Here is a 12,226-nt window from a genome sequence, read left to right on the forward strand (position 1 = left end):
AGCGCCTGATGATCAGTGAATAGTTAGAATTTTATGCCTTCGAGGTAAGACCGAAAATACCTAATTGCTAGCACAACCGCCAATGCCTCCTTCTCTGTTGTGCTGTAGTTCTGTTCTGCCTTCGTAAATGTTTATGACAAGTAGCCAACAACTTGAGCTCCTTTTTCGCTGATACTTGCGCGTTTTCGCTGGTACAGAACAGCACCTGCGCCGAAGTTAGAAGCATCTGTGGTAAGTTGAAAGGTAAGAGTAAAATCCGGCAGCGTGAGGACCGGGTCTGACCATATATATGGCTGACACTAAATCATTGTACGCTTTTTCGCATTCATCGGTCCAAATAAAATCTGTGTTCTTCTGAAGCAAGTTATCAACGGCTTCACTCGTGATGCGAAGTCCTTTATGACGCTTCTAAAATATCCGGCGAGCCCAAGAAAAACTCTGAGCGCGTGTACATTGTCTGGCTTCTTCATTTGTGTCGTACACGTTCTATACGGACTCTTCCTTAGTGCTCTTAGTAAATCCGTCCAGAACGCGTCCAAGGAATGTAATTTTTGCCTTGAAGAACTCCTCTTTTTAAAATTAAATTTTAGTTTAGCTTCACTCAGTGCGATTAAAACAGAAATCAAATGTTCAGCGTGTGAAGCTTCATCTTTAGAGTAGACTAAGATATCGTCGACATAGACGTTACAAAATACTACAAGAACTTCGCTTACTGGGAAGGGAAGTAGTAGAAGAAGAATAAAACAAGTTTCTGTTGATGACACTCTTGGAATATTACATATATATGGACGCGGCTCGTTACTCTCGCCAAGTGCACTTGCGCCGCCCGCAAGTGCACTCGTAATTAAAGTAATTGTAATAAAGTAATTAAGAAGTTAATTAGTAGATTTTGGTTAATTAGTTGAATATGTTTTTCGATTTTTTAGTTGTAGTAACGTACGCCTCTTCGAATAGTCCAGCTCAAGGACAAAAATTATGTTATCTGCCACAGGCGAGTTTTAAAGATTCCGGAAAACTCAAAAATGATCGCCCCATATAGGGAACCATAGTTGCATACAAGATTAATAGCTAAGGGGGTTACGAAGCATACAGGCTTTTTTCAAGCGAAGCTTGTATACGCTAGCCAGCGCCGGTGATGTAACGCTATAACTACTATGGCTCATACCCGCATTGGATATGCGGGTATGAGCCAGGCACAAGAAATAAAGACAGACAAGAAACGAAAGAAAGAAAGAAAGAAAGAAGGAAAGAAAGACAGAAAGGAAGGAAGGAAAAAAGAAAGAGCAGGTGGGGGGAAAGCTGCGCCGGCGCCGGATCACGTGACGCGCGCGACCAATCAGGATAGTTTCGGCGCCCGGATGGAAAGGCCTCGCGTGGTGCGTTCCGCCGAGGAGCAGGCTGCGTTTGAGCAACGGCGCCGCGATCTCTCTCGGCAAAGGGCCGATTCTAGCGTGAGGGCTTAATTCCGAAGCACAGGCGAAACCCCGAGTTGCGGGAGCACGATGTTGAGGCCAAACGTCAGCGAAGAGCCGCCTGCCCTGAGTTTAGGGCAAACGAAGTGGAACGCCTGCGATAGCGTCGTCTTGCAACAAGCTTCGCTTACCCTCATTTCGTCGACAGGGGATGGGCTCTGAACTTTTTTCTTGAGTTAGGCCCATAAAGCGTCCATTCTCTGTTGAACAATGTTGCGAAACGCCACTCATTGCGGATTGGGCACTTCGTGATGACATACTGCGAGGAGTCAATTTCTCGCACATCAAAATACAAGTTAAGGAACCGGCATCCGCCAGTCTCGTCTGAAGTGAATAACTGACGACAGAGAAAAACTCAACTGATAAACAACTGACAGATGGCAGAAATAGTATGGTTCCGTCGTGCTACAACCGCTTATTCCTGCTTGTTGCCCTCATAGTATATGAGAACGGGATGGGTGGTTACTAACTTCCCGCCACACCTCTATAATGAAGATGATGGCACTCTTCCACATTGAACCTGTTCCAGGCACCAGCCAAGACAATGTATCGTTATGAAACATCATTACGTTCGAGTTTGATAATCCTTCAAATGAACACGTACCTGTCATCTTCCCCGACATGACCTTTCCTTTTAAGATCCAATAACTTTCTAAGGCTCATCAGTTTACGTTGCTAGAATCAAACCGTTTTCATGGGTCGATACCGAAGGCAGCGCAGTCTAACACAGCGTCTCAAATCGTTAGCTGTCACGAGGGAAGAATGTGAGAATCTGGCACATGACGTGTACCCCTCACACGTTTGAAAGAGAGACTTATAGGCACGAGAGAAGCATGCGGGTGATAGTGGCCTAATGGCTAGAGCATTGGGATGCACATCCTGGAAGACAGAGGTTTGATCGCGCGCCACCAGTCACGCATTTCTTATAGCAACATAGGTCGACTTCGCCCACTCTGGAGGTATCTAACAGAAAACTCGAGGTGTGTTAACCGTACACGATCATGTCACAAGGTGCACGAAATCACAAGTTTGTGAGCAATATGAGTAACAGAAAAGTATCTTTAATAAGGCGAATAGCGTTCTGGAAGCGTTAGGCTATACGCTTTATAATATTTACAATCATCGTCAATGCTTTCTGCACAATTTTCTTAAATGTAAATAGCATTCTTGGCATTGTCAGACCAGATATTTTTTTTCTATCTATCTATCTATCTGACCAAAAACGTGGGCCGATCCCGCAGGTAGTGCAGTCTAAAAATGTGGGCCCTTCCCGTGGAGATATGTGCCGCTCTTGAAAGCTCTTGGACGCCAACTTTGGCATATGTGCCACTGGGTATGAGCCACTCTTGAATGATCCTCTTTGACGCCAACCTGGGCCCGTGGTTACGCGCGGACTCCGCTGAGGCGTCACTAGAGGGCGGAGCGTATCTTGAGAGGAGCTTGGCTGCAGTACGCGCCTCGCAAATGATGCGCTACACACTTGGATGCGCATGTGATTTGCATGCGTGGATAGTCGTCGTAAAGAAGTACTGCTTCGTTTTCTTTCTTTTTTTTGCCACGTGATCGATCTGTGTAACGCAAAAGATCGAACACAAGGCGTCCCAGAGGTAACCATAAATGTAGGTAAGCTGCCCAATAAATAATCTTAGGCTAAATAATTTTGACTACATCACATCAGGTGCCCGCTAGCAAACGCGTGGCTCATAATCGACAGCGTACTTATGTATACCTAGTTTAAATTGCGGGATCACTATATAGGCAAAGGATGATTTCCGCAGATGCAATGAACGTTTTCGTATACACATACCTTGAATGTATGCTCAATCGCCGCAAAGAAGGAAAAAAAAAAAAGAAAAAAAAAAGAAGTATAGGTAGGTGCACAGATCGGCGGCGTGACGATGCCTCTGATCGCGTACTCGGCTCACGTCTAGATGAGCGTGGTGGATTGGGGGCAGCCACCGGCGCTTGAATCACTATTGAGCCGCGTCAATTAGATCACGTGCAAAGTGGCGGGCAAACACAGCTGTGCGGCGTTTCAACGCGATTGCCGGCGCGAGACGTCCTTTCCCGTTGCTCGAGCGAGGCGACAGACACTGGCGCGCTCAACCTGGGGAGCTGTGTTCCAACAGCCTGTTAGAAGTGGTTGAACAACGCGTCACGAGAGGCGCGCGTACATACTGCCTTAAACGATATCGTCATAGCTTGAAAAACAAAAACAAAAAAAAACGCGCGATTCGGTAGCATAATCTTATAGCAATTGTTATATATATATATATATATATATATATATATATATGTGTGTGTGTGTGTGTGTGTGTGTGTGTGTGTGTGTGTGTGTGTGTGTGTGTGTGTGTGTGTGTGTGTTTATTCTAATTTTACATGAATATATCGATCAAATCAGTCACGCTTTCGCGGTCGTATTTGAATCACATGAATCACATACCACATTTGATTATACGACAGTACGAGGAAACAGATGCCATCGTTATCGAATGTGTATATGACGTTATATATGCTAGACCCCATCATCAACGTTCCATCACGTAATGCGTATAAATAAATACCTGCAAAGGGATTGCACGCACGGACAGCAGTGTGCATGGAGAAGGATTGATTTGAAAGAATTCACTCCCAGAATAAGTGGTATACATTGCTCATTGAAAAGTCCATGTTCCAGCAGAGAGCGACGGCGTAAACACACGAGGTATAGACAATCACAGTGTCCTATGCTGGACTTTCCCAACTCCTGACGGCTCTGCAGGGAGCACGCATGGCCGACCCCGCGCGCAGCATGCAAATCACGTCCGCCGCATGTGTGGTGCCACCGATTGCCGGCCGATATCATCGGAGGGAGCGCACTTTCGCGGCTGCACTCCCCTTTGCTTTCAGATGCTTGTTTAGTTGCCATATGGTCCTTGCACTTTGAAAGCATCACACGCCGCATCCAATTCTCTCTTCAGTTGTGCACCAAAGCTATAGTATATAGGGTACCATGCATTGTTAAGGGCATTTTTTTTGTTTTATTTATGGGGAAGCTGCCACCACCTATTGTATCCGTGGTTTATAGAGAATTTCGGGGCTCAGTTTCCCACTTTGCACAATTCGGGCCGCTATAGAGTTCCACGCAGGGGTTGAAGCCTCTTTTTGTGTGAAATGTGCTTGTTTCCGAGCAACTAGAAACTGACAACTCGATCGGAATGACTACAATAAAGCGACGACGTCAGCGCAAAGCGCCAACGGCACCTGCCGGGCTATATACCTCTGTCCGCATTAATTAGATGCATGCCGTGCATTAAGCAGATTTAATCGGACTTAGTGCAGTATATATAGCAGATGTATAAGGTCCTCTAATGCTTGTTTGATATACAAAAAACTCGCCGGAATAATCGTTCGATCGTCCCGACGGCGCCGGCAGAGATCAGCGCGCTTCTCGCGGTGATATTAAGCCGCTCGGCTGCGCTGATTTGCATGCGCTGCTGGGTTAAGCGGCCACGCGTATACCGTCGGAGGCATCGCTCTTCCGCTCGCACGGTGTCCACGCAGAAGCGCGGGCAAGTTGTGTTGAAGAAATCACGTTTGTTTTATGAGCTGTATAAAAGGTGAAAGGTATGACCTCAGACTGTATACATTGACAACCGCGCTATAGCAACAGCAAAGTGGATGAATTAAAGAAGTTAGCAAGCACGTGAACCTATTGTGTTTATAGAGTTGCAGAGGGCGGGCAAAAAAAAGGTAAAAAAAGCCTAATGTCAGACGCGTGCCGCTGTATAGCCGCGGGGGAGTAGCTGTATAGAGACGTACACACAGAAGTATATAGGCGACTTGCGGCAAGTGCATTGTGATGCGCGCGATATTGGATAAGCACAACCGGCAGGAAGTCAGCTCTATGGTATACATCAGGCAGCAAGGAATGAAATCAAAAGAGTTTGACAATAATTATAAGGGCAGTGATTTTTCCCCATTACGCAGTGTTCTCAACATCCTGATTTGGCTTCGAACAGTACTGTTCGAAGCCAAATCAGGCACTGAGTTACTTTTGCGCTTCAACGCATAGAACGACGTTTCGTTAAGAAATTAACAGTAACGCCAATGCATTTCTCCGCAAAGTTCGGGAATTAATATCTCGAAACTGGTGTCATCCTGAAAATTTGTTCCAAGTGGGATCGCCTTGCGAACTCCAGGGCTAGAGTTTGTGAATTGCAATATGAACCATAAGGTTAGGTTAAAAAGCTCTAGTAAAAGCTTAATTAGTGAATTTTTGTTAATTAGTCGATTATGCATTTCAATGTATTCTGCAAGACATGTCCGCCTCTTCGAGTAGACCAGCTCATTAACTAGAATTGTGCTATCTGCCACAGGCAACCTTTAACAATTTTTGAAAGTGTTCGCTGAAACACCCGGTATATTGCAATAAAGTGATATAACTGATATAACGAATCAATTATGGCTCTCCATTCAACTTGGTTATAAGGAGGTTTTACTCTATTATTATTATTTTAGAAATGCCTGTGAAAAGGCGTGCAATGGAACGCTACCCAGCGCAGACTGATATTTCACGCTTGTACATAATAGAAAAGCTCAGCCGATCGAGGCACTTAGATGTAAATGCCTAATATGCAACAAGAATGGAGAGACAACTTATATTATTGTTGTCGTTGTTGTTGTTGTTTTAGCCTCTAGGAACTCCGTTCGATTGCAATTAAGTTATACCTAGTGATTACCTTAATATGAAAATATCCCTTTTCTCGGGTGGTTTCATGCAGCTCGAGTTCGACTTTGCAGCAGCGGCGTTCTCATATAACCAAGCCACACTGACTGAGGGGGTCATGTTGCAGCGGCCACTAATTATTCAGCAAGGTCGCACTAACGAACGTTCTAGTTCCTACATACTTCAGGGCGTGTGTTGAAACTGATAAATTGAAGCCTGACATTGTTTGATTTTTGTTTCAGGTCTCGTCATTTTTCAAGCACACACACGCGCGTATGTATATATATATACAAGGTGTCCCAACTATCATGCACCAGGCAAAACTTTAAAATATGCAAATGCCACGTAGCTGGACATGCAGAACCAAGGTAAAGTTGTTACCCGTCGCTTTGAGATACTCAGTATTATTTTTTTGCATTCCGCCTAATTACACAATAAGCCTTAATGAACTAATCAACTTCTCGGTTATTATAATTAGATGAAAAGTGTCAATGAGAAAATTGCTGGAGCAGCATGAAAAGCTCCCGATGCAGCTTTCTGTTGCTTAATACGTGCTACATAAAAGTGTTTTTTCGAGCGTGAAAAAAGCCCGCGAATACGCGCAAAATTGCCGCGCGAGTGCCCGCTCGAGGCACTTTACGTTTGTGCCTCGAGCTCTGCTTCCGTTGAAATAGATCACACGGTATACACTGCAGATTAATTTACACCCTTAAGCGTAAACAAGGGTGCAAATTATTTTACAGTGTATGTGTTAAGACGGCGCTTCTCTTTGTATCACCATCTGGTTGTTATCTGACTGATAATCCGGGCCCTCTGTTCCCTCGTTTACCATATGTTGGTATTGCTTATCAAGCGACCACCACTCGCATACAATTATGGTTGTATACTTGACTGAAAATCGAGCGCTATAGCTTAGTTGCTGCAGTGTGTGTATACTTGTCGCTCGGCGCATATCGAGCATCTCGGCTGCATTATAGACAGTGGCGCTTACTTGAGGTAGATACATGCGAGCGTTTACTGGACAGTGAAACCACGCTATAGATGTGGGGCGCGCACTTGAATGGATAAGCACACAGCCGCCGCGATATATCTGTGAGTGCATGACACCTATGGCGCAAGCTTTTATCGCTTGGCTACACATATGCACAGTCATGTACACATGTAGAGGAAGGCAACTAACAACGTGTTCTTGACAGATCTCTGGATAAACTTTAACTATAGTCTTTCTTCTGTCTAATAAGTAATTAGGATTAATTAACCACTTTGGACTCTCTTAAATGTAAGGCAAAACTTCCACATGGGAAGAGGGCAGTCTAGAAAACGACTGATATATATATATATATATATATATATGTGTGTGTGTGTGTGTGTGTGGTGTGTGTGTGTGTGTGTGTGTGTGTGTGTGTGTGTGTGTGTGTGTGATATTTTCTTTTTTTTGAGGGGGGGGGGGCATGACCACGTTGAAAAGCGCAGGTTTATTTGAGATCTGGCTGAAACATCGAAATAAACTTGTGTTTTTCAACGCAGATTTGCTATATCTATATATCACCGGATCCAAAGAACTGCTATACCTTCATATATATATATATATATATATATATATATATATATATATATATTGTCACGTAGGTGACGCTGAGCTGCCTGACACGCATGCAGGCAGACAGAAAGAGACACTGCGTCGGCGGTAAACTTAAAGAGGGTTTATTGGGCGAACTTGTGCCCTAAAGCTGCTAAAGGAAGCGAACAACTCGGTAACGGCGAAAGCAGCAAGCGCGCCTACGTCCCGTATTTATACCTTTCGCGTCCAAGATCGAAACGCGTCAAGCGACACCGCTCGCGTAGCTTCAAGCCGAAATAAACGCACGTGGCAATATATATATATATATATATATATATATATATATATATATATATATATATAATAGCTTCTCATGAGTTAAATATGAGCCGTTCTCGTATCGCAAGGACGCGCAGTAAATAAGAAAGAGAGAAAGAGTGTACGAGACCGCTATCGCAATCAACGACTTAGTTTCTCTCTCTCTCTTTGTATAGATTTTAGCACGTGGACCACACAGAATCTTTTTCATCCATTCTGTTCATTTCCTGTCCACCCTTTCCAGCAAATTGCTGATAGTGGCGATAACGCAGTGGTATACGTATACTGACGAATAACAAAAATAATGGAAAATGAGACGATCCATGCATAATATGGCCTCTGAGCTTCTGAGTCGTGCTCCCTAAAGGGTTGCAGAAAATAGCTCCTCTTCTTCTTCAGAATCTCTCTGTCTTTGTAATCCCAATGATTTCCATGCTTTACGATAAAATGCCGACCATCAGCATGAGACGCTCTCGGAGGAAACGAAAAATCCGTTCCTATATACGTATGGCCGTGTAGTCCAATGTCCACGAGGTCAATGCGACACGCGGGTGAAGGATATTCACACCTGTGGGTCTTCGCGGCAATTCGAATGATGTGACACAACACGTAGCCTGGCACGGCATTGGTCGCATAAAATATGATGACGTCCGTGTGACTGCCATCGCCGTCTCGAATCAACGCCGTTCTCAGCGAATACACCATCGCAAGGGTCCTCGCTCTTTCCCGTGTTCCAATCCTCATTGACACTTTTGAATAGGCACGAGCACAAGCGCGCGATAAATGGGCTTTCCCAGACTGTGCCGTCAAGCAGGCGTGCATGAACAAAATAAAATTTAAGAACAAATAAATAAAATAAGATAAACATAGAAGGAAAGACCAACAGGAGCAAGCAAGTTCCCGGCAGGGGTGTGCCGCGGTGCCTCGACCGCTGGCTATGATAGCGGCCTGAAGCTATGTTTGCAATGTCCACGTGCACTTATTTGCATTTGGTGGCATTCATGATGTACACATAGTCGAGATATACGTGCACTCACTGCAGTCTGCGTGATCGGTATTTGAGCGGCGCGCGCGAAAGGTGATGCGCATAGCACACAACATACGATGAGCTGGCGACTGACAATTGCAGAAACACTTCTCTTTCCCTCGTTTGAAACGCTTGGCGGCTGCGCTTACAGCGTCACATTTATCAGCGTCTATCACCAAGAAGCTTTGCGCGGGCGGCCGGATTATCTGCGGTACTCGATCCTCACGCTCACGTGCGTGATGGATTAGCCTGTGCATACGCGAAAGTGGCAGGTGGTCATCTCGGTAACGCTTATATAGCTATAAAGAGTCAACAACAGAACAAGACATAGCAGTTCCTTATTTATACTGTGAATTTTTTGCACAACGCAAGAAATGCAGGCATTTCTTATTAACAACGTCAAGGGTTTGACGAAAGCTCGTATGGTCGGGAATAATCATGCCACAGGTGAAAAAAATGGACGCCGACCACGAACGACAAAACATACACAAGACGTTCCGGCTCCGGTAACGACTCCCTATCCTCATCTGAAGCGTCTTGTTTGATTATTATTATTATTATTATTATTATTATTATTATTATTATTATTATTATTATTATTATTATTATTATTATTATTTTGATCGGCACGACGCCCATTTATACCATCCACAACCTTTAATATGCGAGGCGTCGATTTATAACGGTTTTAAATAAAAGAACGTCCTGGCACAGTGTTGACGGTTACAGTTACCACATAAATGTAAGGTGCCAGCTCCACGAAAGCTAATGAGCACCGCGCATGCTCAGGTAGCATCTGGCAGGAGTGGAGGGCGGGTTGGCGTATAAATAAAGCGCGCGTAATTGAATGAGCGGTCGCAGAGAACAGCACGCTTGAAGGCTGATTAATTCCAATGTCTCCAGCGGTACCGCAGTTAACTATAACTAGAATGCAGTTTGATGTGTAGGAAAAAAATAAAAAGTGTGTGTGCGTGTGTGTGTGTGTGGGGGGGGGGGGGGGGGGTGTTATTAAAGCCTCCTTAAGATGCCTTTATAAAGTAACGTCCCGGCAGTTCTCTGACGTGGAATGACATTGGTAGCATTATAGTCTGTATAGGTTAACGTAATCTCGGTCATGTTGTCATTAAAGATTTACGACAAAAGTTTGATTTAACGGCCACCAACTAACGAGGCCGCGTAACCTACTGATGACTTTTAGTTCTGCTACATGGTTCCGCTGCAGAAAAGGTGCAGTGCGGCAGACGGTATTGGCGAGGCTTCCGGACTCTTACGGCTTCTCCGCGTGTGATCCGGGCACGTGAACGAATGTTGCTTATTTCCAGGATGCTACGCACAGTCGCAGGTGACAATAGTAGCTATATATATATATTCGCTAATAGTAGCTATATATACATATCCGGATATATATAGCTATATATATATATATCCCGTTGCACACACACTGTGTCGTCGTGCGCTATGAGTCGGGCAACAACAACAAGTCTCACCTGGTCTGGTCGAGCATGGCCGGCTGCATCCAGCCCGCGGCGCGCAGGGGCGCCAGGGGCTCTTCCTTGAGGCCGGCCATGGGGCCCCTCAGGCCCGCGGCGTCCTGTAGGCCGAACATAAACGTGCCTTCAGCTGCCACGCGCCGCCATGGCCCGGGGGAGCGCGCCGCCTGACAGCGCGCCGGGACCGGCCGATTTGACTCCGCCAAACCTCCGGGGGTCCGCTTTTGTGAGCACACACGCGGCCCGTAACAGGCGCCTCCCATAGGACTGCCCCCTCTGGAGACCTCCGCGACCGGGGGGGGAGACGGGCGTCCCGCCAACAGGTGACGGCAGCGCCCCGCCCCCCGCGCCGGGTGGCCGCCGGGGGGCGGGACTGGGCCGCGGCCCAATGGCAGCCCGCGGGCGCCACGTGCGCGCCACGTGCTGCCGCCGCTGCGTCCCGGCGCGCACTCGCGTCGACGCCGAGCCGCTGCTGCACGCCGCCACTCTCAGGTAGGCACCTTGGCGACACCGCGCGCAGATGGCGCCACCGGCCGAGCGAGTGGAACGATCGCCGCATCCTTCCAGTCCGGCTTGCCGTGGCGCGGCTTTTTGCCGTACGCAGTTGGTTTCGTTTTGCTCGAAGGTTGGCTTGCCCCGCTGTGCACTCGCATCGACGCTCAACCTTCGCATAATCGCAGGGCGTCCGTCGCGCAGTGCTCGTTCTCTTGAACGGTCCGAAGTGCGAGAAAAATGTGGACTCGTAAGTGTGACTCGGCACCCCTCGATCGGTGTAGTTTACGGGACCGCTTTAGATCCAGCCGAAGCTTCTAACCGCCTTTTGCTCTTATTTGTCAAACGGGAAACATTACGAGAGTTTTTCTTTCGATGACATTTGTTTCTTATTCCTCCTTGTCTTTCGTCTTTGAGACGTTGCAATTATTTTCGTACAATGTGCCACGAGCGTTGTTCGCGGCACATTAGAGTTCGTCGTATAGCTTCAGGTGCTTTGGATTTTTGTTATAGGTCGCACAAAAACTACACACTCCGCTGTTCGCATTAGAACGATTGCAGCCGACAAGTGACCCCAGAGTTATGGGCAACGTCCAGTGCCTGTCTTCTCGCGAGCTAACGATACCCTTTTGTTAGGTTCTGTACTCAAGGTCAGGGGGAAGGAAATAAACTAGGAGGGAGTATTAAGACACGCAGCCAGCCCCGTGAAGTCATCCTCTCTCTCTCTAAAAGTCGGCCCAGCACGTGACCATGCGTTCGGCTGCATGGCGGTGTGCATGGAGTGAGAAAAAGTTTTTCCTCCTTGCTCGTTCGGGCTCGGCCAAATACTCTTGGGTTCCGGTATAGGCTTCAACCGATGCGCACTCGTTAGGGTGATTTCTCTCCAACCGCTGTGCGCACAATTTCTCCCGATGTGCTTGCGCAGTTTCGGTCGTTTATTGCTGCGCATACATCGTCGCAGCGTGTGAGTGCGGCAGCCGCATGTTGCTGTCCTGTATAAACCGTTCTCTTTCTGCAAGAGCGTGCGCTGAGCCCGCGGCGGTGGAATACACTAAATATTACCGGAACATGATCACGTGTTGAGCCGACTGGGCTGGTTTCAATTTTGTTACGTAATGCTCCCTCCTTTTTTTTCTTCCTGCGTGTTCAATTAAGGTG

The 12,226-nt window shown here is 46.6% G+C and overlaps 1 protein-coding gene across 2 annotated transcripts in view; it reads right to left on the reverse strand.

The window, feature by feature from the left end:
- LOC119457518 (transcription factor collier-like) overlaps window positions 1-10,843 on the reverse strand; it is a 117,742-nt gene extending 106,899 nt beyond the window's left edge. For both annotated transcript variants that reach the window (XM_037719115.2, XM_049665139.1), the window contains exon 1: window positions 10,574-10,843. In XM_037719115.2, coding sequence (XP_037575043.1) covers window positions 10,574-10,839 — 266 coding nt within the window. In that variant the 5' untranslated portion in view covers window positions 10,840-10,843. The remainder of the gene's footprint in view (window positions 1-10,573) is intronic.
- Between the last annotated feature and the right edge of the window lie 1,383 nt (window positions 10,844-12,226).

This window comes from Dermacentor silvarum, chromosome 1, assembly GCF_013339745.2.
Source record: "Dermacentor silvarum isolate Dsil-2018 chromosome 1, BIME_Dsil_1.4, whole genome shotgun sequence".
Lineage (NCBI taxonomy): Eukaryota > Metazoa > Arthropoda > Arachnida > Ixodida > Ixodidae > Dermacentor > Dermacentor silvarum.